General features: G+C 56.3%; 1 protein-coding gene across 8 annotated transcripts in view; it reads right to left on the reverse strand.

Annotated features, from left to right (window-relative positions):
- Positions 1 to 24,367, reverse strand: part of Rph3a (rabphilin 3A) — a 226,224-nt gene that overhangs the window by 8,934 nt on the left and 192,923 nt on the right. For 7 of the 8 annotated variants that reach the window (XR_007109927.1, XR_007109924.1, XR_007109928.1 and 4 more), the window contains 12 exons: positions 17,752 to 17,881; positions 16,493 to 16,579; positions 15,055 to 15,217; positions 13,933 to 13,971; positions 13,683 to 13,835; positions 6,722 to 6,808; positions 5,903 to 5,965; positions 4,858 to 5,076; positions 3,516 to 3,595; positions 2,787 to 2,861; positions 1,593 to 1,702; positions 638 to 764 (listed from right to left, as the gene is read on the reverse strand). Coding sequence is in view for 1 of the 8 variants with exons in the window: in XM_047562442.1 (XP_047418398.1) it covers positions 638 to 764; positions 1,593 to 1,702; positions 2,787 to 2,861; positions 3,516 to 3,595; positions 4,858 to 5,076; positions 5,903 to 5,965; positions 6,722 to 6,808; positions 13,683 to 13,835; positions 13,933 to 13,971; positions 15,055 to 15,217; positions 16,493 to 16,579; positions 17,752 to 17,881 (1,333 nt within the window). In the remaining 7 variants the exon portion in view is untranslated. The remainder of the gene's footprint in view (positions 1 to 637; positions 765 to 1,592; positions 1,703 to 2,786; positions 2,862 to 3,515; positions 3,596 to 4,857; positions 5,077 to 5,902; positions 5,966 to 6,721; positions 6,809 to 13,682; positions 13,836 to 13,932; positions 13,972 to 15,054; positions 15,218 to 16,492; positions 16,580 to 17,751; positions 17,882 to 24,367) is intronic. The other variant, XR_007109929.1, reaches the window with a different exon arrangement.

Raw genomic sequence — 24,367 nt, forward strand, 5'->3', positions numbered from 1 at the left:
CTGCCAATCTTAGTGTGTTGAGTTCTGGTTCTGGACTTCTCCAGGAAGCTCTGGGGTGCAGCCTCATCCGGAAACCTCAATCGATGCTTGTTCTTTCTCTAAGGACAAGTGCCACCTCTACCCAGAACGAGGATCCTGCACTGTCACATTTCATCCCTAAAAGATCCTAAGAGGCTCGTACTACAGTGTCCCATTTTGCAGGTGAGACAGTTGAGGGCCAGGGTCCCGGGGGCTGTGCCGACTCCTGCCTCCCTGCACGATGGCGTGTGCCTTGGTGACGGGCCGGAGGGTTTGGCGGCTTATTTCCTGGACAGCGGCTGCTCATTTGTGCTCTCTCCTGGGGTGTTTTTGGTGTCGTTGTTGATTTTAAGCACAACCATCCTATGTAACCGTGCTACGAGGCCCATTTTCTGGGCTCACAATGGTTCAGTCCCATGGCCAAGGCCATGGGGCAGGAGGGCAGCAGCTGGGCTTTGGCCCCGGGCGCCTCGGGAGGGCTGCTGTTAACTGGGAGCTCACGGCAGAGCGAGACAGGCCCCACGCTCCCTGCGGAGGGCTCCCGCTCCACAGAGGCTGCAGCCCCAGGAAGGCGGCAGCCCAGCTCCCGAGCCTCTGGGATCCTGGGAAAGGCACTCACCGGGATCACCCGCTCCAGGCAGATATTGAAATTCTTCCTCTGGTTGGGCTTCAGTTTCTTGAGCGAGAATCTGGTCTCACCGATGAACTCATTGTGGCCAAATTTGTCCTCGTCACAGACGGAGATCCTGCCGTGGACATAAGGGGGTGGGGAAGAGAAAGAGCAGCAAGCTGAGCTCCTACTGTGTGCAAGGCTCGCAGAGGATGCTGGTCGGGAGTGTGCAGAGTGCCTAGCCAGGAGGGTGTCCTCTTTCTGGATCCCTGGGCTGGGCATCCCTGGGCTTATTTCTTCCTGATTCAGGGTAACGTCCACGTGGTCAGGTGCGTCTGCCTGATGTGCGCTGGGCTCAGGATAGGGACCGTTCCAGGGTCCAGAGCCTCGCGACTCCCTGCCTCCCAGCTCACCCCACTCCTGGCCGCTGGCTGCGTGCAACCATTTATTCTGCTTTTGACCTTCAGATAAACAGTCAGAGTGCCGCTCGTTTTGCTTGGGCTTCCTTGGCTCAGCACTCTGTCTGGGAGACTCATCCACACACCTTCCGCCTCCGAGTCCGCCGGTTCTGCTCCCATGGGTCAGCCCAACCAGGGATGGGAAATATTTGAAAATATTTTCAGTCTGCCCTGAAGGAGGGCGTGTGGCAACTGTTTACACAGCATTCGCATTGTGTTAGGTATGTCTCCTAGGAATGATCTAGAATGTGCAGGCAGACCTGCGGACTTAGATGCAAACGCTCTGCCGCTTCAGACACAGGCCTCCCCGCTCTGTGGACGGGCGTCCCCCGGGGTCCTGGAACCCAACCCATGGACACCGCTAGAACTCTACGTTGCTTTGGTAAATGGAATAAGGAAAGAACTATGCAGAGGATTTTTCAAAGGGGACCCTCAGGAGCTGCACCCCGAGCCTCAGTTCTGCCTGGCCTTGGCCCCCTCTCGCCTCCCTCTCGGCCCTGCAGTACCTGAGGGTCTTCCTCTGCATGTCCTCGTCGGTGATGCCATGGTAGACCAGGGTCTCATTCCAGATGGGGTTGCGCGTGTTCCGCAGGGTTTTTGTACGTAGCTTGTTGGACTAGAGCCCCGGAGAGATGGACAGACAGACGCCACCTCAGTGGGAGCGTCCCTGGAGCCCCATCCCCTGAGCTGCTTCGGAGCGGGTGGTGACTTTCCCCAAAGGAGGGTCAGGGGCTTAGTGTTCCCAAATGCATGCTCTGAGGGCGTGGGGAGGCACGCCAGAGACAAATGGGCTAATGCTCTGCACGGAGTCCCTTCTGGAAGCTTCTCTAAGGGAAGGAAGCAGCGACATCTTCCTTTGAGCTGTCCCTGGCATCTGTCCTTTGAGAAGCAAACACATCCTTTATAAGCCCGGGAGGAAGACATGAGAGTCTCCCATCCCTAGACAGGGGACCCGGGACGATGCCTTCCCTTGCCCCAAACAGCATCCCTGCTGCCTGAAATGCCTTAGAGGAATTTTAGATTGTGTTCCAAGAGAGAGGAATGTCACTGGATCAGAAGAGGAGGGCAGGTGACAAGTCTAATTCACACTGACACGGAAGTGGCTCTGATTGGATCCTCTGCAAGGCAGGTTTAGATTTGAGGACACACAAAAAAGTGTGGCTTCGTGGGAAGCAAAGGCTGCTGGGAGTGGGCGGGGCCAGGGCCAGTGAGGGGCTGTCTTTGATCCAAATAAGGGAAGAATGAGGCGAAGTGCCTGCGTGTGTGAGTGCTTGCGTTGGTGCACTGTTGGTGCATGAGTGCGCATGTCCTCTTTAGTCTTAGGGGCACCTGATTTAACAGGCCGGCCCCTTCCCCTCAGGCTAAGAATGCTGTCTGAAGGGCGTGGCCCTAAAATCAGGAGAAAGTCACTGGTTCCAGAGATGAGCAGTGTTGGTTGGTCAGCACTGGGGAGCCACAGAAGGTGCCTGAGCAGGTGAAGGGCACAGTCAGGCATTTTTGCTCCCGGTCCCCAGGCTTCAGAGACGGAGGGATCAGCAGACCTGACCCTAGGCCCACACTTTACTCCTCCAGGGGGCTTTGCACTCATGGGACGGGCATGGATTTGGGGCAGATAGGGCTATTTTAGGCTCTGAGCGGAGAGCCCAGTGGCTGCCAAGGCCCATGCTCCAGCCTGCAGAGATGCCGAGGCCAGATGGTACCTTGCTGGCTCCCGGCAGGAGGTGCAGCTTAACGTAGGGATCGGCCAAGCCATTGGAATCCATGGGCTTCAGTCCCTGCAAGAGACGGAGGCGACTGTGTGAGGACCTCAGGAGGGCTGGGGTCCAGCCGTCACGGGCCATGGGCCCATCCTGTCCATCCACCCTCCAAAGAGAGAAGGGGAGTCAGGCAGACAGGGCTCCCTAGCTGTGTGACCTTAGGCAAGTTTCTGAACCTTTCTGGGCTTGTTTACTCACCTGTCAATCTCACCACTCATTTTCAAGGAGTCCCACCTGTGAAGTGCCCGCTCCCCACCACTTGGAAGCCTATATTAGTGTCCTGGTTTCTGTAGCAATGAGGGCCCTGCCCAGGCCGAGGCTCCAGCTGCACAGCCCTGTTGGCACAGGGAACCAGGCCCAGGAGGAGGCGGGGCCATTCTGCATGTCAGCTGTCAAGTCGAGCTGGCATTACTTCCCAGGGAGGTGGTGGGCAGCCCCAGGCAGATCCTGGCTCGGCTCCCAGGAGGCAGCCACTGATAAATGCACCCTGTCCCCGGGGACGGTCCCCAGAGGAGGTCCTCCCCCACAGGAATTTGCTGTGGTTAATGACGGCTGTCCTCATCACTGTCACGCCCCAGATAGGTGACAAGAGACGGGTCCGGCAACCCATCCCCCCTGAGTCTCCTAAAAATGCCAAGCACCCTGGGGGCCCCAGCCAGGCCCCTCACCCACCTTGGCCTTTACGATGGTGCACTGCAGGGAGCTGTTGTCCTGGTCGTAGAGCAGGCTGAATTCCAGGGCACCCAGGGTGGCTGAAGGGGACAGAGATAGGGGCCGGGAGGACACTCGCTTATTCATTCAACAAACATCTCCGGAGCACTCTCTGTGTGCCTGGGCTGGGCTTGGCATCGAGGTGACAGAGGAGAGGAAGATGCTGTCCCTGCTCTGGACGCTCCTGTCCCTGCTCCGAACGCTCCCATCTGGTTGGCCCTCCTCTGTAGAGCCTTCTGTGGTCAGTTAACCATGTGGGCACTTATTTCGTGAATGACTTCCCACCTCGCTAGATGGAGAGCCCTAGGCTGGCCAGGCAGAGGGGCATATGAGACCCCAACCCTGGGGAGAGTGTGGAGACCACGGGGTCAGCTGACGCTCACCCAGGCCGGCCTCTGGTCCCACAAGTCCCTGAGCCTCTCAGAGCCTCACCATATGCTACTCTATAAAATGGGAGCAATAAAAGCAGAGTCGCCAGCCTCGTGGCTCCATGAGGGAGCAAATGCACTCGGCAGGGGGCAGGGCAGGGGCTCAGCAACTGCGACTCCCGGGTCCCCTGACGTCCAGGGCCCATCGTGGCCACTCTTCCTGTGCCAAGCACTACTTAGGGACAGGATGGGGGTCCGTCAGGAAGCCCCTCCCCAGGGGACCTCGGTTGACCCACCCCATGCGGGAGGTGGATTCTGTGCCTTGAGGCGAGTTGGCGTGAAGGGCTGAGGCCGAGCCACTGGCCACTGGGCTCTTGGAGCACCTCGGGACCCAGACGCCACTCATCCTGCCTCCCCTAGCTGTCCCCGCTGCTCCCAGCTGCACCCGGGAGAAGAAAGGTCCCCAGAGCGTGCCTGCGTGAGTCCCCAGGCCTCGCTACTCAGCGAGCCAATCATCAAATAGACAGGCACCAGAGGACGTGGCCAGTGACTTGGAATCATGGCTGGACACCTTTAGAAGACATTCGCCAGGGAGTTCTGACAATGTGCAGACGCGCCCAGGACGGGATGGCGGCCGTGGGACGGCTCCGTCTGACTTGAGGGACTGCCAGACGGATTGTGGGGACACCCGCAATCACGCAGCCTTTCGATGATAAAAAGGGTGGCCTGGACGTTGTGTGCATTTTAAAACGGAGCTTTAGGAAGTTGATATCATTTTGAGGATCTAGAAACATCAATCTGTATTTTCCTAACTCTCCTGTGCTCGTGGGGTTTGGCCCGTGAGGGGCCGGGTCGGGGGGACCCTGGCGGGGCCGTGCTCCTGGGTCGCTCCCGGGTGGCTTCTCCCACACGTGGCTTCCCTCCTGGCCACCTACTGGCTTCGTCGGAATCGTAGCTGTTGGCGTCCTCTTCCTCCTCCTCGGGGGGCGGCTGGCGGGCGGGGGCCGGGGCAGGCTGGGGGGCCGCTGCGGCTGCTTGGGGGTAAGGGCCCGGCGGGTGGGCTGCAGCTGCCGAGAAGCCCCCGGCTCCCCCTGTTCTCTCCTCCCGGGGTGGAGCGGTGGCCCCCGTATAGCCAGGGTCACCAGGAGCCACTTCTGTAGGGACATGAGAGAGGACAGATGAATCCCTGCTTCATAGGGAAGCTTTGAAATGCAGGTTCCCAGGCCCATCCAGAACCAGTGGACCCTGCAGCGGGGCCTGGGAACCTGTGATGCTAGTGAACGCCTGGAGTTGGTTCAGACGTGGGCGGAACAGACCGTGCAGGGTGCTGAGCAGGGGTGCGGACCCGAGACAGACAGCTTGGGTCTGTAGCATGGCTGTGTGACCTCAGGTGAATTACTTAATGTCTCTGAACCTCAGTTTTCTCATCTGTAGAATGGAAACCATATCTGAGGGTACTCCAACAGTAGTAGGTATTATTTTACACAATGCCCTAACTGCACAGCACTGAAACAGTGCCTGGAACATTAGAACGCAGTGGCTAGGTGGGGGCTGTGATGGCTGATGACAGGGGACCATGTATCACTATGGATCCCACACAGTGAGCACTGTTGTTTAGCATGGGCTTACCACACGCTGGGCTCCACGCTAGGGTTTTTTGTTTATCAATTTGTTTAATCCTGCTAACAACCCCGCAATAGATAAGGAAGCTGAGATTCAGGGAAGTTCAGTGACTTGTCCTGGGTCACACAGTGAGGAAGTGAGGAAGCAGGGATTTGAGGCCCGGCAGTCTGCTCTGAAGCCCTGTGAGTCTATCACCTCAGCATGGGCCATCTGGAGGGTTAGAGTGGGCGCTGCTTGGACACCATGGGATAGTCTCAGGGTGCAGGCTGAGCCAAGAGCGGGCAGGCTTTCACCAGGAAGCGGGAGGATGTGGCCATGCGGATGGCGGGGGCCTCTTGGGAAGAGGCAAACACTTGCCTGGTCTCTGCTCTGGAAAGCGTCCAGCTGGCCCAGGAGCGGGTCTGCTGCCCCCTGGGGGCCCTGAGGGGGAAAGAGAGGGGTGTAGCCGAGAGGCCAGGTTGTTTGGTAGTCTGCCTGTCCCCCTCATCTCACAGGTGTGGATGCAGGCCGAGAGGCAGCAGAGTCAGCGAGGCCGCAGGAACAGTTCCTTTGGGGCACATGGGGGTCAGAGAGGCCCAGGTTCAAGCCCCAATGCCACGGGACCTTCCTGGGCCTCGACCTCCTCTGAAGTGGTAGTGGTGACACTTGAGGTGGGACCCTGAGGAATGGCGCACTGTTGCTTCTAGCCCAACTGGACAAAATGCTTTGCTCCGCCTCCTCCTCCTCTGCCCCGCCTCCTCCTTCTCTGCCCCGCCTCTTCCTTCTTGCTCCACCTCCTCCTCCTCCTTTTCCTCCTCCGCTCTGCCTCTTCTGCCCCGCCTCCTCCTTCTTGCTCCGCCTCCTCCTTCTTGCTCCGCCTCCTCCTTCTTGCTCCGCCTCCTCCTTCTTGCTCCGCCTCCGCCTACTCCTTTGCTCCTCTGCCCCGCCTCCTCCTCCTTTGCTCCACCCCCTCTTTCCCCACCCCGCCTCCTCCCCTGCCCCGCCCCTCCTTTTCCTCCTCTGCTCCCCCTCCTCTGCCCCACCCAGCGTCTGCCTGGACGATCCCTCCTCCTAAGCATCTCAGCAGAGCGTAGGGTCAAGTGAGGGCTGTATCTTGAAGAAAGTTCAGCAGCTCTGCAAGAGGGCGGGAGGGATGGGGTGATGGCCTGGGCAGGTGGGTGGGTGAGTGGCAGGTACCTGGCTGTCCAGGCTGAGGAGGTGCTGGGCTGGGCACCGAGGCCGGGGCGGGTCTGGAGGCCTGGACTGAGTTGGCTCGTCTCAAACCTGCAGGGAAGCGAAGGAGACACGTCATGACTCACATGTGCACACGTGCGCACTGCAGGGAGGCGCTGGTCTCTGACGGGGCAGGAGCAGCCCTCCACGCCGCAGCCCTGGCCGTTCCTGCCCGCCCTGCCGGCCCCCTCGGCGCTTTCTCGGAGGAAGAATCCCAGCTGCGCATGGGTGTTAAAAAGCACAGGTGTGTGATTCTGCTTCCGCCTGTGTGACTGCACAAGTGACCTGTCCTCTCGGGCTTCAACTTCCTCATGTCACATGGGGATTACGGCACCCATTTCACGGGGCCATGATGAGATCACGGTGATCCACCCAGGCAGTGCTTGGCACACAGGCTGCACTTAACACGTGTCAGGGTTGATATCATTTCATTATTATTGAAAGACTGTCTTCATGTGGACCTGCCAATGCATCCCACCATTTCCTTTATAAGCTGTGTGACCTTGGGCTGCTTGCTCAGCCTCTCTGAGCCTCAGATGCCTCATTGAGTTGACAGCTCTACCGACCTTGTAATCACGAGTTAATATTTATTCAGTGCATACCCTGTGCCAGGGACTTTACATATGAGAATTTATTTAATCTCTACATTAAGGATCCCACAAGATGAGTGCCCTCTGGTCACCATTTTATGGGTGGGGAAACTGAGGCACAGAGAGGTTAAGCTCACCCACGGTCTTGTGGATGGTTAGTAGCACTGTCAGGGCTAGAACTCAGGCAGCTGGGGTTGAGTCTGTGACTCTTGGATGGGGCTGCTGGTGGACAGAGGGAAACAGCCTGTGCAGCAGGGCCTGGTACCCCGCACGTGCGCCACTTCAGGAAGAAAGCCCCAGACTCGGACAGAGCTCACCGGCTGGATCACACCTTTCCTGAATTCAGCCCAGGGCTTTTTTCTGGACAGATGCTCATGACCCGGGGCACCTTGCTAGCTCCGCACCGCCATCCAGTCCACGTGCGCATCCGGTTCACGCCCCGCACGCCCGCATTCAACCCGCCACCCTGGAGCGCCCACCCAGTGCCACGCCCTCTGCGCAGATGGCCGCAGCCTGCCGTTTCCTCCAGGAGGGCGCAGCCCAGTCAAGGAGGAGGCAGAGCCCGAAGCAGGGGTCCCTGAGGAAAGAGCAGCCGGCACTCACGGGCGCGTCGAGGGCGCCGCAGCCCGAGTCGCTCGGTGCTGCCTGTGGCCTTCTGGTCCCCATTCTGACTGGAGGGCGGGAGGCTGAGCCAGGGCAGGACTTCTGGCCAAGCCTGTCTGCCTCCCTCCAGAGGCCGTGTCCTCAGCGGCTGCCACCGGCCCCGGACAGCTGGGCGCGAGTGGTAAGATGCACCTGGAGCCCTGGCCACGCGGAGCGGCCTCCACCGCGGGCCACCTTCATCTTTAGAGCACCGGCGGGCGCGGGGAGGGTGACGTCAGCACCGCCACCTTGCACATGGAGGGAGCCCGGCATCCCTTCTGCGCGGTGGGATCACACAGCGGGCAGGCGCCAGGGGCTCTGGTCCCCCAGCCCTCGTCTGGTGCTGGTGCGCCGGACATTGAACTGAAGAGGCCAGAGGAGCCGCCCCAGGGGAGGGGGAGGGGAGGGGAGGGAAAGAGGGGGGAGGGGAGGAGGCTGTGGCCTCCACGTAGGGCCTTTGTGCCCAGCCTTGAGGGAGGCAGAGCGGAGCGGGCCAACCTGGAAGGACACGGGCTCCCGATGGCTCTTACTTTGGTCCCAGACCTGGGTAGAAGGCGGAGCTGGGGCAGGTGCCCGGGTTGTGACCGGGTTCCTGCCACAGCTGCGTCCCACCCTGAGCTCCTGGGACAGAGCCCTCGAGGCTCCCCCAGGTTGGCGGCCGAGCTTTCACTACCTGCAAGGACCTGGGCTCCGCTATGGAGAAGGGTTTCTTTTGCGCCTTCCCAAGGCGGCTCGGAGCGGGTGGCATAAACAGCCCAGTGTCCTGGAGCCCCAGGCCCCTTGGAGCAACCTGAGCGCCACCAGGTGGGACTTGAGTGTCTATCACATGGCCACACCTGTGTCACCTGTGCATGATGTAAAAGGCTAAGGCAGTGGCCGGCCCTTCCATGGCTCCCTAGCACCCTCAGGAAGAATTCTAAACTCGTTTACCTGGATTTTAGACTCAGGCTTCACTGTTCACTGAAACACCTGAAGAGCTTGTTTAAGAGAAAACGCCTCCCGCTCCCCTCCCCTCCCCTCTGCTCTCCTCCCCTCCCCTCCCCTGCCCTCTCCCCTCCTGCCACACTGCCACACTGGGGACTCCCGGTCCTCCTGGCTTGGCCTTGCAGACTTGCCTCCTCTCTTCTGTTTACCCTCGTGTCCTGTGGGCTACCGTTCTTACTGCCAGTGGACGGTCACCATGGGCCCCTCTGGCAGCTCTCATGTAATCTGCAGTGGAAACCACTTGGCTTCTTCCTTTCTGAATTTCTGTCTCGTGTTTTCTCCTGTCTTATTGTGATGGCTGAGATCGCCTTGTGATGTGGAATAGGAGGGGTGAGAGGGAAGATGGGAATAGTAACGAGGCTGATCTCAGGTTGTTGTGAGGATTCAACGAAATGGCGAGGGCTTGCTTTGGCGTCAGGCATTTGGAGTGCTGTATAAATGTTTGCCCTCTTTAGAACAGTAGGTGCTCAATAAATGTTGGGTGGATGAATTGATAGCTTATGAGTTACTGGCTATGCAGCTGGAGGTGTGGGCAGAAGGGTAATTTTATGGTGGAAAAAGAAACTTGATTTTATTCCAGAGTCACAGAAGGCAAAAACACCACCAGGGGTATTAGCCTCCGACAGAAAGACAGCCTTTGGCTGGGTGCAGCAGGGAAGCCATTGGGCTCCAATACAACATAACACTATTTCTCAAGTTCAAGCTCTTTTTCTTGGCATAGAAAGCCCTGCATGGACTGGCTCTGGAATACCTCCAAGGGAGGGCTGTGGTGTACAGTAGTTCAGGTCGTGCACTGTCCAATGTTAGGAGGGGCACCTCTACCACCACCCAATATTATGGAATCAGAGACCACGGTCAGCCAACCTTGCCAGGCTTCATCTCTGCACCTTTGCACATACTGTTCCTCCGCCTGGAATGTCTCACTGCACCCCACCCCCACCACACACACACGGAATTGCTGCACCTAATTTATTTATTTTTCTAATATAGTTCTCTCTTAGAAGCCACTTCCTCTGTGAAGTCTTTCTGGGTTTCTCAAAATAGGGTTAGCTGTTCTGGGTTCCCAGGTCCCTCACAGGGGGATTTTGGGGTTTCATCTGGCAATGCATATAAAGTCCTTAGTGACTGGTGCAGTGTGGACGCTCAGTAAGCGGGAGTGAGAACCGTGCCCCTTGGTCTCAGCACCTGTCACGTTGGTTATGAGACTCTCTGGCTATTTCTGGGTCGTGTTTCTTTTCCTTCTACTGGACTGTGAGCTCCTAAGGGCAGGGACCATGTCTGCACAGTGGCTTTCTCTCCAGCACTTAATGCCAGGCTTGGGATACAGTGGGTGCTTAATAAATACTTGTGGGATGAGCAATGTCAAATGACAGCTGAGCCAAGCAGCAGCAGCAGACGGTGATTTAGGAGGTGGCGCGCCCCCTGTTGTGGAGAGTATAGCAGAGGGTGGGCAGGCCCCTCTCAGGGAACCTCTGGAGGGTGTGCACACTGTTGAGGGCGGACCCTGAGGGTCCAGGTTAAGCTCTGGAAGGAAGGTGGCTCCCTGGGAATTTGTGCCCTGGAGCTGCTCTCCAGGCCTCCAGAGGGCGACAGAGAGCAGCTGGGGGCACAGGCTGCCGGGAGCTGCTGGGGTCAAACCCCAGCCAGGCCTTGACTTCCACGTGCCCTGGGCTGTGGGTTTCTTTTAGCCTCTCTGGCTTTGTCTCTAAGTGAGGATGACGGGTGTGCCTGACCCGCTGGTCCAGCTGCGATATCAACTGTCCATCCAGGTGTGCGCCTCCTGAAGAGCCCACGCTCAGCAGGAACCTTAGCGCAGCCTGAAGATGAGGAGGAAGAGCCGACGTGGTGGCGGTGCTCGGTACTTATGGGACGCCTGAGGTAGCGGAGAGAGACGGCGCCCGGTGTGAATCGGACCAGGGAGGGACGTGCCGGCTGCCGCCGCCGTCCCTGCGCCTCCCCGCTCTGGGAACTCAGGGCAGGGAGCGGTTAGCTCAGCGTGAGCGGAGCAGGAGGAAGCCGGGAGCGCCGTACCCACCCAGGGGGACTTCACACTGACTTGAGGGACGGAGATCCCAGGCGGGCTCAGGATCGGCCTGGGAGTGACTTTACCCCCAGGCGGCCAGATGACACAGAGATTAAAAGCACAGGGTTGGATGTACAAAAGTTAACTCAAAATGGACCAGAGACTCAAACGTAAGAGCTAGAACTATAAAGCTCTTAGAAGAAAACGTCAAGGGAATCTCCATCGCTGCGATTTCTTCGCTATGTCGCTAAAAACACAGGAAGCAAAAGAAAAAGTAGACAAACTGGACTTTATCGAAATAAAAATAAAAAAAAAAACTTCTGCGCCTCAAATGGCCAATGAAGGAGGTGACCAGGGAAGGGGTGAAGAAGGTATTTACAAACTGCGCCTCTGATGCGGCATCGATGCCCAGCACACGGGAAGAGCTTCTAGAAACAGCCCCGACTACCTGATTTAGAAAAGGGCCCAAAGACTGACACAGACATTTCTCTAAAGGAGACGTGCAACTGGCCAATAAGCACGGGGGAAGGTCGAGGCGCCCCTCATCCTAGGGAGATGCGAAGCAACCCTTCAGCTCCACAGTGGCCCTTCACTCACTAGGATGGCTATGGTTTAACAACCAGATAAACCAGCAAACCCGCAGAAACCGAGGAACACCAGAAAATCACACGCGTTCGATGGAATGTGGAGAAATTGGAACCCCGTGCACTGTTGGTAGGAATGCAAGAGTGGTGCAGACAGCACGGAAAACAGCATGGCAGGGCCTCAAAAAATTAAGCATAGAATTGTCATTAAATGTGACAATCCCACTTATAAGTATATCTTCAAGAGACTCGAACAGGTATTTGTATGGTGTGCTCACAGTAGCGCTATTCACAACAGCCAAAAGGGAGAAACAACTCCAATGCTCATTGGCAGGTGGATGGATAAAATGTGGCATATCTATGCAGTGGAATATTATGCAACCCTGAAAAGGAAGGGAATCTAGACACATGTTACAAGGTGGGCGAACCGTGAAGACGTTATGGTAAGTGAAATAAGCCACATACAAAAAGATATTGTATGATTCCACTTACAGGTGGTATCTAGAATAGTCAAATTCATAGAAATAAGAGTAGTGGTCACCAGGGAGAGAGAATGGGTAAAAGGAGGAGCTACTATGTAGTGGACATGAAATTTCAGTTTGGAATGATGAAGAGGCTCTGGAGATCAATGGTGGTGCAGGTTGCACCACAATGTACTTTCTGTCACTGAACCATATATGAAAAATGCTTAAAATTGCTAATTATACATATAATAAAACATAATCTGTATATGTTTTACAAATACAGAAAAGAAATTGCAATAGAGATCTTGCCTCTGGAAGACTAAACAAAAAGTACAGGCTTTGGCGTTGGGCAGATGTGGGTTGAATTGTCATTTTGACCAATTGTCAGTGAGGTGGCCGAGGGAAAGCAGTGGCTTGACCTCTCTGAGCCTGTTTTTCCACCTGTAAAATGGGAACCCTAAAGTCTCACACCTGGATCTGATGTGGTGACAAGGGTTCATTGAGATGGTATGTGTGAAGAGCTTGGGTCGGCGTCAAGTACACAGTAAGCACTCAATAAATTCTTTGTGATGTTGTAGATCTAGAAATTCACCTTCCTCTGTCCACCTGGGCCATGGATTCTGGCAGCTGACCCCATGAGCCCCGCTCTGTCACCAGGAAGGGGAACTGAGATGCTACGCCACGAGCCACAGTTTGGGAGGCGAAGATCTGAACTCAACGTGGGACCTGGACATGCAGCCTGTCCAACTCAGACCTGGGCTCCGCCGAGGTCTCAGACAGGGTCTGAGGAACGTAGATGTCCCCAACCTGGTTGGCATTTTCTTTAAAACCTAGGGTTGGGGGGCTCTCCCCAGTGGGCTGTATAAATCCACCGCTGGGGGGCCCAGAGGTGCCAGGCTAGATGGCAGCACCTGTCGGCGGCATCCTGGCCATGCTGACCGGGTCCCTTTCCAGAGAGCAGAGGCCACACAACCAGGGTAGGAAGAGCGTGGACGGGTCTTGAGACTTTTCTCAAAGCCAAGGAGCATTTTCCCCCAGGTATTGTTCAGAACAAGGCAAAAGATCCTGTTTTTCTTTCTTTTTTCTTTTTTAGTATAAATACTATATTTATTAAATATCTTTACAGTTTATTTAAATGTATTTACAGAACTATTCCTGCATAATTTATATGTCAGACATCCAATTCAGGTAATTGTCTCTTGGGTAAGACAATGAATGATAGTCTCAACAGAAAAAAGCAGCTTATTAGTATACACAGATTCAAATTTGCTTCGTTATTTAGCCATCTTTGCCACAAACTACCTGCTAACAGTTAAATTCTGACGTGGACACTTTTTAGTTGAGAAGTTCAGTTTTCTTTTAACAAATAGAATCCAAATGTTTTCTGCTTTGTATTGTGTTTCATAAGCAGATTTTGGTTTTTTTCTTACATGATGTTAGGATATGAAATGGACATAACCAGTCACGGATCTTCAGAACCAGAATTGCTCACGATCCTGTCTTTCCTCTGCCATAGACTAGAACCAGCATTTAGAAGAGTCCCTGGCACACAGTAGGTGCTCAGCTAACCCCATGTGAGCACATTCCTTCTGATTCTCCTCATTCAGGAGCGTAACTGGACTTGCCCACGCCTCTCACCTGCCGGGCTCCGGCTGGAGTCCCCAGCTCCCCCGCCATGGCCATGGTCCCAGCTCTCTGAATCCCGGGTAGATGAGCTCATTCTGGCCTCAGAGGCCCTGCGCACGGGAGGCCCATAGCTTCCCCGCCCAGGAGCAGGTGCCTGCTCAGGTCCTGGAAGGAAAAGCGTGAGTGTAATAGACAAAGGACAACAGAGGACTGGGGTATAGGGACTCCGGGCCCAAAGTGTAAGGCAGTCGGCAGAACCTACCTGTTTTGGGACCTGGGCCTCTCCTGTCTTCAGTGTCAGCTAGAGAGAGAAATAATGGGGAGCCTGATTCCCTGGTGTCTGGAGAACTATTCCTCAAGAAGCCCACAAAGGGGTTTGTTCGCTTCTCCCAAGAACATTAAAAAACTCTAAGACTCTCCCTCCCAGCTTCCCCTCTGATCTGGCTCCTCTTTGCAATGTCATGTTGTTTCCTTGGCCCGTACGAACACACACAGGCTTAGAAGAGAAGAGTCCAGCCGCACAACCCTGGCAGCCTAGATGCAGCAGGGCTTGCTCTGGAAAAGGATGATCTAGTGGTGGAGACTCGGCTCCGCGGGGAAGCAGCCTCTGCTGACAGCTGGGCGATTCCTGTGAGGGGTGGTATCGCTCCTGCCTTGCCAGGAAGAAAGCGTTCTTGGAACGTCCTTCGGGTGCCAAGCACTGAGCTAAGTACCTTAGGAGGCCATTCTGTGGGAGACACAGTGGGATGCTCTAACTTTTGAAACTTTCAGTTATGACTCTCCTTCCAGAGACTCTGGGCGGCGTTCATCATCAGAGTTGCCATTAGGGCCAGATTTTATCGCTTGGTGTTAATTGAAATTATTGCCAGGGCCTTACTGGGGCAGTGAGGGGTCTAATCCAATTAAGATAAGTGTGTTTTATTGTGGTTGCCTTTGTTTGGGGATCTCTTTTAGTCTTCATTTTAATATTTAATAACAATACTTGGATCATAGTGATACCATCAAGAGTTGTGATAATTTTCTTTTACTAATTTCATTTCTATTCATCTTTCACTTTTAATTAGTCCAATTTCACACTTGCTTATGGCTGATAGAAGAAATATGAGCAGCCAGAAAGGCCTCCCCAGCCAGCCCCCAGCCCTCCAGGCTCCAGGGTGTATTTTGGTGCAGGGAGTCTCTCTCAATTAATTTTAACTTCCCCTTCTTTGATATCTCTGCATATTCCACCGGGGACGACAGCAAAGTTTCTCGGCAGCCTGGCTCTGCTGGAGAGTTCCCTGAGCTGCCCCAACCTGGTGGAAACCAGCCCATTGCTGGGACATCCTCCAGGTAGACCAGTTGGCCGGAGCTGTCCTTGGTGCTGAACAAGTTGATCATGTCTTACCTCGAGCAGGAGTGCGGGCCGTGTGCTTGGGCTCAGGGGGCTGCTCCGGGGCAGCAGGCTCGCTGACCGGTGGCTGGGGCTTGCTCTTCTTTATAGGCATGGGCTGTGGGAGGACCTGTTTGGGGAAGCCCTTGAAGAACCAGGCTCCGGAGCGCTTCCACACCTGGGGAGGGAGGGAGGCGCTGAAACCCCATCACTCTTGCCTTCAGGAGCCAACTTCAAAATCTTTTTGCTCTCTGTCCACTGCACTAAGGACAAAGTAGCAATCCCATTTATCTCTTCCACACGTTGGCCCTGTAAACTCAATGAGGCCCATCGTGCAGATGGAGAAATTGAATGTGGGAAATGTTAAGGATTGTCCCAAAATCAGAGAATGGAAGAGGGACTTGACCTCAGCTGTCCATCTCTGAGACGTGGCATGCTCTTTACTGCACATGAGGGGGAGAGGGTGATCTGCCCACAGCTTTCCCAAGACCTGGGGCCCTTGTCCTGCCCTGTGGGTGAGGACCAGACAGGGTGGTGTGCTGAACAGCTCATGCTGATCTGTCAAATCCAATCCCACTATTCTGCACCCTGCTTTGTGCCCCAGGAGGCTGACCAGTGTGGACAGCAGGAGTTGGCAGGACAGTGAGGTCCTGCTGTGTATTTCTCTGGTTCCCCACCTGCTGGCTGGACAGGGGCTGTGTTCCTGTCTTCCAGTCTGCCTACTGCTCCCTCCTGCAGCTGCTCAGTCCCAGGAGTGGGCACAGCAGCCCTGCGGTTGCACCAGGCATCTCACCACTGGGGACTTCCCTCAATCCTGCCCTGCCCTATGGAAAGGCACCTTTGTGGGACTCCCCTGTTGCAGAGTGCCCGCCTCCTCCTGCCAGGCCCCGGCCTGATGCTGATGGGGACATGGTCATTGCGACAATCTCGAAGGCAAGGATCTGTAACACGGGGCAAGTGGGGAAGAAACTGGGAGGAGAAAGTATTGAGTTTGGGTAAAATGAATAATAAAAAGTAGGTTAGAGAGGAGGAGACAGAGACAAAGCAAAGAGAGAGCCAGCAGAGGCAAGGAAGCATGGACACGGAGAGAAGGAGCAAGAGGGAAAGAAAAGGCCTCAAGCCAAGGGGAGACTTCAGGGAAAGGAAAGAACGGAGAAGAGACTTGGGGTCGGAGAAAAGAAAAACAGCAGGTGTTGAAGAGGAAAACCCAGAATGTGAGAGACAAGGAGAGGGGAGAACGGAAATCAGAGGGCTGAGGACGAGGAGCGGGAGAGGAGGAAAGAAAAGTCACAGATGCCGACGAGGAGACAAGAAACCCAGTTCTCAGATGGCTGAGCGGATCCCCTTCAAACTGAAGACACAAGACCCGGCCAGAAAGCCCAGGCCCCAGCGCCCTCCAGTCTCCCTGGTTCCCGGAGGAGAAGGGGGCGGGCGAGGGGGAGGGGCTGCTCACCTCTCTCTGCTCCAGGCAGATCTTACAGAGCCACACGGGATGCGGGCGGTTGTTGGAGGTCTCCACTCCACACTTGGTGCAGACGTTCTGGGGACAGAAGAGCCAGGAGCTCTCAGCCAAGCCGCGCATTGAGCTGCTAGGAGAGGGGGAGGGGAGAGGGCCTGGGAGGGAAAGTGAATGAGAACCCTCCTTCCTTCTCGCCCTTTCTTCCATGGTCAAGGTCAACTAGAATCAAGTTCCAATTTGAGTCTTGTTGCCAATAATGAGCATTGGAATCATTCCCAAGCTTTGGAGGAAGGAATTCTCCAAAAGTCCACTGCGGTCTGTTTTTGGTAACTACTGAGCATTGACATGATGTGTGTGTGTGTGTGTGTGTGTGTGTGTGTGTGTGATCCAATGATACAGTTTTTATTTAAACGTGGAACTTGTTTTTAACAGGAAGGGCCATATGTTCATTTTCTTCCTTCTTCCCCTCAAAGGATCCAAGACAACCTTGACAATGACCAGAAGTTCCACTCTCCGTGGAGAAGGAAGTTTAAATGTCCTGTCTATGTGGTAGAACACTATATTTTGGGCTGAATTTCTTGACAGTCATAACAGCAAGGAAAACCCGATAGGTCATAGGATTCTTCTTAGCTGGTTGACTGAATCAAACAAGTTTTTCAGAATCGATAAATTTCCCCCTAATTGCTAAATGGGCCACCAAGCAGAAGGGGCCAGGAACATCGTGGGTGTCTCCCTCTGGAGACATGAATTGGAATCACCTTGATCACAACCAGGCAGATCCAAAGACAAGGGGTATCTCTCCCTGGAATTGTCAAGTGCGGACAGTTTGGGGGTAAAGGGGGAGGAGGGCTCAGGGAGATTTCCCTTCAAGGACAAGTGGTCTCAGAGCCCAGCAGCTCTAAGGTCCCTGCAGAGGGGGTTGCTAAGGCTCTTGCCCATAACCCAGGGTGAGAGAAGGCTGGCCGTCCACACCCACGTGCCCTGCATGCATGTGTCGCCAGGACACAGCCAGGGTACTCATGGGCTCCACCACAGCCTGTCTTATCTCAGGCTGCCAAGTTGTCCTGTGTGGAGCTGAGCTCAGGGGCCTCAGGGGAGGACGTGGGTCAGGGTGACGTTGGAAGAGCATCCCAGGAGAATTCGCATCCTGCCCATTGCCCTTCAAGCTCCATCCCCAGGACCCAAGGCCCCCAGAGCGGAAGCCTGGCCCCTCCGCAAGCGCCGCGCAGGACAGGAGGGGCGCGGGCGGGTACCTTCTTACAGTCCTCGCACACGACGCAGGCCGAGCCCAGCATCCCCAGCTGCTCCCCGCACAGGATGCAGCGGCTGACCCCGTCCCCCGCCACCTTCTTCCTCATGTCCTCCAGTCGGTCCACCAGACGCCTGGAAGCAGAGAGAGGGCCGTAAGGAGCTTAAGGACCAGGGCCACCAGCACATCCTGTAGGGCCACCACCTCGTGAGTATCTGTCAAAGCCGTGGACTCTCCCCAGGAAAGGGCACATGTGTGGAAGCTTCCGGCACCTCCTCAGAGCCACCGAAGATTCGCTCAAGCTCATGCCCCTGACAGTTCTGTCAGCTCCGTGTGAAGGACCTGATGTGGCCCTTTCCACCTCCAGTTGCCCCTGCAGAGGAACTGCCCCCAAGCCCTGGCCCTCCTAGCTCATGTCCACACGACGTCACCTGGATCTGACACCGAGGCTTTGAAGCTGTGCTTGACATCTTGGTGGCTCCATCTCTGTCCCCAGCCCCAGCAAACCTGGTCCCCCTGCTCAGGAGATGACATGGCCACCAGTGAACTAGCTCAAACCAGAAGGCTTGGGGTCTTCCCAGACCCCCGCCTCCCCTGACAGGCAGTGATCCCACCCAATCGGCCATCCCTGTGTCACCTCCCTGGCTCTTCTGGGCCTGCCCCTCTCCTCCACCTTCACCTCCACCAGCCACTCCCATCTCTCTGCTCCCTGCTGTCACCATGTCCTTCCACAACCCGCTCTTCCCGCCACTGCCATGTTGACATTCCTCAAACAAACTGGGTCAGGTCGCCCCCAGCCCATTGAAAGGCCTCTGGTGCCTCGCCAGGCCCCGCAGCCCCGCGACCCTGCATGGTCTGGCCTGGACAAAACCCTGAACCTCTCTTCTCCTGGTCTCGCGTGACTGCCCCCAGGCGGTGGTTCTGCAAGCATCGTCACAGACCAGCGGCATCAGTGTCCCCTGGGAACTTGTTGGAAGTGGGCATTCTCGGGTCTCAGCCCAGCTGGGACGGAAATTCTAGGGGTGGGCCCAGCAACCTGTTTCTGCAAGCCCTCTGGGTGATTCTGATGCAACTTGAGGTGTGAGAGCAGCCACTCTAGCTGCACGAGTCTTCCTCCGGTTCCAGGGGTCCCTGGTGCTCGGTGCGCTGTTGCTCGTGCCTGGAAGGCACCCCCGTCCACACTTGGTGATCTCTTTCTCGCTTTGCGTCCTGTGCACGTGCGCGTGTGCACACACACACACACACACTCTTCCATTCTCCCTGCCTAGCTTCCCTCCTCCTTCAGGGTCTGTTACACCCTTGCTCCCTGGGAAGCCTCCTGCCACTCACTGTCCTTAAGTAAGAGTGACCAGTACGTCTTGGGAGCCTCTGTCTCATTCCAAATGGCCATGGGATGACCTGCAGTGAGCTCTGAGCTGAGGGAAACAATCTCAGGCTCCCCTGGACTATGTGGTCCTCTGGGCGGACTAGGTCTGCCCTGTTCCCTGCTGTGGGCTCAGATCCGCGTGGTGCACCCGGGCCACTTTTCTCACTGACTGGATAGGGGAGAGCAGCTGTCTCCTCACGCTCGTATCCAGGAAACCTGAGCAGCAGTGCGTGTCCAGCGGTGCCTAATAACTGTGCCCTTACCAGGCGCTTAGGCCAAGCCTGGCCCTGAATGAGGTGCTCTGCCCCCAACCTTAGGAGTTAGGCACTGTTTCATCATTTTTCAAGTGAGGAAAGGGAGGCACAGGGTTGTTGAGTGACTTGCCCAGGGTCACACAGTCAGGAACCGGCAGATCCAAACCAGAACCCGTCTTGGGTGCGTTTGTTGGAGCTCGCCAAATCTATCGTGCACACGGATGACACGGGCGCCTTGTCAGGTTGCAGATTCTGAACCAGCAGGCTTGTGAGGTGGGGCCTGAGATGCTGCACTTCTAGAAAGCTCCAAAGTGCTGCTGCTGGTTCCCAGGCAGCCGGTGGGGTGAAGGTGGCCCGTGCCTGGGCCTCCTGCGGGGCTTCGGGTATTTGAACATCACCAACCGGAGCCCTCCCCTGTCCTCAAATGAGGGCGTGCCGCCTCCTCCAGCCACAGCCGTGGAGCCTGATGGAGTAGGGCCTCCGCCCTTCCCCGCTCTGGGTCTTGCTGTGGACACTGGCATGTGAGAGTGAACGGGAGGGGCCCGGGCGTCACAGCCTCCGGGGGGGCCTGGCAGCCCTGTTGGCAGTCACCTGATGGTCACTCGCCCCACCCGGCTCTGACTTGATGTGCTTAGCGCCGCGTTCAGGAGAGGGGCCGCTCCGCCGGCTGCGTCCAGAGCCCCATGGGGAGCCCGGTGGGCGGAAGTGCCCAGCAGACGGGAGCCCCTCCCCGGCTCTTTCCTGGAAGTTGCTTTTGCAGGAAGGAGGAGCGGGCGTGACCGGGAGCCAGCCACAGCCGGGGCCCAGGACTCCCGGAGCAACAGCAGCCCCCACTCTGTGCCAGGTCCGGAGACGAGGCCCCCAAGCTGATCTTGTGTCCCTCTGCCACAGCAGAAGCCAAGGACCATGGACGGTCCTGGACTTAATTTTTTTAAGCTTTACTGTGACCCATCCAGTAGGAGCTGCGCTTTGAAGTGTGAAGTCTCATCTGCTGCAATGCTGGACAGTCCCCCGGCCACCCCGTTGTCACCAAGGGACACGGCCCACATCTACAGCACGCTGTGTGGCTGAGCTGTGACATGGGACGTGTGGCAGGTCAGGTGTATTCAATGCATTCCCATTGAAGCATCTTGATATATTACATGAGAAAACTGCAGCACAGAGGGGTTAAGCAATTAGCCCAAGTCACACAGCAGAGAAGTGGTAAAACCCAAATTCAGATCTAGGCCGTGTGAACTACTTCACCCCAGTGCTGCGCACGCAGCCGCATGCCGAGAGGAGCCACGAGGTCCTCTTCTCTACCCGGTCCATTCCCCTGCCTCAGTTGTTGGCAAGCACCCTGTTGCACACGCTCTGGGTTGTCACCCCGCTGGCTCTGTCCCCTGCAGTTGGAACAGGAACCCGACTGCTGTCCTTCACTATGCTTCCCTAAAGAATCCTCAGGAGCTCTGGCTCTTTGTCCTGGTTTTGCCTGGGAAACAGGAGTCATCGGGCTCCAGCAGCGCTTCCCCAGGGCTGCGGCTTGGCCCCTCGGGGGACCCACAGAGCCCGTTCAGGGCTGCTCCCCGTGACAGCCTGGGGGGAGACCACAAGGGGCCACCGGGCTCCACCTCACCCGAGCAGCTTTGCATTTATCTGTTCTGTTCGTTGGGCCGGTCAGTTGGGTTTCCTTTGCAAAGCTGGTTCCAGGGTGTAAAAACAGTTTGACGTTGAGGAGATGAATTCCAGGATGCCTTTCAATGCCACCGAGTCATAAAATATTATGAGGCCGTGAGTCAGGCTGGGAGGACGGGGATCAGTGCCTGGTGACGCTTTCCTGTCGTCCCAGTCTCTTACCGGCTTCCTCCCCTGCCCTAGCTAGAAAACCAGGAGATATTGTTCTGCCCTTGGGGTGCGAGGCACAGCGAGGGCAGAGGCTTGCTGGACCACCAGGGCTAGGACTGGTTCTCAGCTTCAGGAACCATCGTCACTTCCCAAAGCCCGCGTGGCTCCCTGCCTATGGCCGGCTCTGCCCGTGCATCTTGGGAAGATGACATGGAACAGATGATCCTACCCCAGACTGCAGAGTGCTTCATTAGGCAAACCAAAGGGTTTTGTGCCTCTTCTTGAACCAGAATGGCAGTAGATTTACCACATTTGCAGACCTACCTGAAACTGCCTGCCCCGGGCCCAGCCCCTCCCTTCAGCCCTACAGGCTCCTTAACCGGCTCACACAGGGTCTGACCAGAGGCAGCAAGTGGCACCCAAAGCCCCAGATCTAAGACCCTCATCCCACCGTCCTGCTCGCGGCCAGTTATTTGTGACTCAGTACAGATGGGACAGGTGAAGAGGATGGTGGAGCGGGGGTGGCCAAAGACAGGAGCGAGCCGGAGTCCCTGCAGCCTGCTTCTTGGGACACCCCCTCTGTACCCTCAAATGCTGGGGACACAACCTGGAAGGCCCCCCAAAATTTTAAACTCAGAAAACCACAGGAAGCTAAACCAAAATTGTGTCATGAAAGACCACGAGGCCACACTGGGTCTCTAACCTGGGGACAGAAGAGTTCAGTTTTTCATCCCGGAAGAAATATTTAATTTTACACGTCCTGACAGGACAGCCTATATGTATAAGAGACGCTGTCAACTCTCACAGTATGTCAATCACCAGCATCAGACTAAATACCAGTGCCTGGGGCCCTGGCTCCGCCTTCTCAGAGGTGGATCTGGCTGGGCCCAGAGGCCAGTAGTTAAGCACAGAGCCCTGTTGGGAGGGTGTTCCAAGAATTTATGGCACGTCTAGACCACCTGGGGACAGTGCCCCACACCCAGAGGACGTGTCCAGGGGACTGGATTCGGCCTGGGAGCGGCATCGATCTGATTCTGCAGGCAAAGAATCCTGGGCCCCACTTTGAGAAATCCTCTTCCAGGGGAGGACAGGGTGAGGTGAATCACAAGGGGGAAACGCCATCCTGATTCTGCTAAGCGGGAAAAAGCCAAAAACCAAAAGACTCAGGACCCAGGATCATAATCAGAATGCAAGATGAGGTTGGAGCATGCTCACCTGAAAGTCCTTATTGCATGCACTCAATAAAAAAAAATCAAAAACAAGGAAAGAAACAGATCAAACTCTTCAGAGTGATTCCTGGCAAGCGCTGGGATCACGGGTGACTTTTATTTCCTTCTTCAATGCCTTCATCTCCCCTCCCCGACACATTAAGCACCCAATTAGCTGGACACGGCTCTACTTCATCTCTCTCATAATAAACGTGCTCTTCCCATATTATCTTAGAGAAGCAAGTGCGATTGTGAAGGTGGAGGTCGCAGGCCAAGGTTAGATGTGGTCTCACCCTTCCTGGGAGCCAGTGAGCTTGAGAGACCTTTGTTCCCTGGGCCCCTTCTCCCAGGTTGCACCAGGAGCCTCGTGAGACGTGCCTCTGCTTCCTCCCGGGCGGCACGTGGGGATTTTCGGATCCTGGGGCTGAGGTGTCAAGACTTCCTCTTCTCTTGTGACACCGCAGGGTCCTCAATTATAAGAGACCAGACCCCGTGGGCAGACTGGTTTTATTTGCCTGGGCACGGTCTCCACTCCGTCCCCCGCGTTACGTGCCCATTAGCTGGACCCTGTAAGAAGCCGTCACTCCCTCGCTCGCTCTTAGTGCCCCGTTAGCGGGATGACCACGGCTCACACCCAGGGGGCGTCCGTCAGTGGCTAGTGCTTCAAGGGAGCTGTTGGTGACTCGGTGAAGTCAGTGGGCACCTTCTATTTCTTAGATGCTCGCAGAGGCACCAGAAGGGGTCTGTCCCCTCCTTTGGGCACCTTGAATGACCTTTGGAGGTGGTGGGAGGGGATTCCCAGCCGGTCTGACTTTGCCACCCAAGCAGAGGCGGGCAGGCTCTTCACCCAGTGGACACTTACTTACGGAGCACCCACCTGGGCCAGGCAGGCAGGAGTCAAAGGGGAGGACAGACAGGTCCCCTCCTCAGGGAGCTGACACTCTAGTGAGGGGCTCAGAGGTTATTTAAATGACCCCACAGATCGCCATAATGGCACTCACGGTAAGCACCCAAAGACTAGTGGGCACTGCTGTGAGAACTCATGACAGAGGGACAGGGACACTCAGGATCCTTAGAAGGGCAGGATCAGCTTGTACCAAGGACGTGCTCGCAGGGCTGGTGGGCTGGGTGGAAGGAGTTGAGGGCCCCTGGTCCAGGCAGGGGCTGCAGTCTAAGAGGAGGGGACAGCAGTAAAGGCCTTAGGAAGAGAAGACCCAGCATCCCCCCTTTGGAGACCCTGGGCATCTGAACAGAGCCTGGCGGCTCGGAGAGGGAGTCCTGGAAGAGGGACGCAGGCTCTGGACTTTGTCCACGTGTGGGACCTCGCAGGTCTTTCTAAATGGCAACACCAACCCAAAAGGGTCCAACTTGGGTGGAGCAGGAGCCCGTAAGGAGGCCACGAGATGCCACCAGGCCTGAGGAAGTCATCCGTGTGTTTCCTGATACTGGTGCCACAAATGACCGCAGACTTGGCGGCCTAAGACGACGGGAGTCCATCAAGAGTTCTGAAGGCTGGATCCACGGGCGCACTTCCCTGGGATCAAGTGAAGGTACGGCAGGGCTCCATTCTCCCCGGAGCCTCTGGGGATGCTGCTCCCTGGCTTTTCCAGGCTCTAGCCGCGTCCGCGTTTCTTGGATCGCGGCTCCTTCCTCCATCTCCAAAGTCAGTGGTGCGGCGTCTCCCACTCTGTGACGCGGACCCTCCCGCCTTCCTCGCGTGAGCTCCTCTGCCGTGAGCCGGGGGTCCCCCTGGCTAGTCTGGATTTATCTTCTTATCCCAAGACTCGTGGTCACATCTGCAAAGTCCCTTCTGCCCTGGACGGTAATGTGGACCGTTCCAGGAAAGCAGATGGGGACATCTTGGGGGACCTGCTGATGGCGCACCACGTTCCCTTTCCACCTGGCTCGGGTCTCCGCCTGACTCCATCCCTCCTCCGCAGAGTGAGGCGGGGCAGTTCCCTGGCACCT

Source organism: Sciurus carolinensis, chromosome 8, assembly GCF_902686445.1.
Source record: "Sciurus carolinensis chromosome 8, mSciCar1.2, whole genome shotgun sequence".
NCBI classification, from domain to species: Eukaryota; Metazoa; Chordata; class Mammalia; order Rodentia; family Sciuridae; genus Sciurus; species Sciurus carolinensis.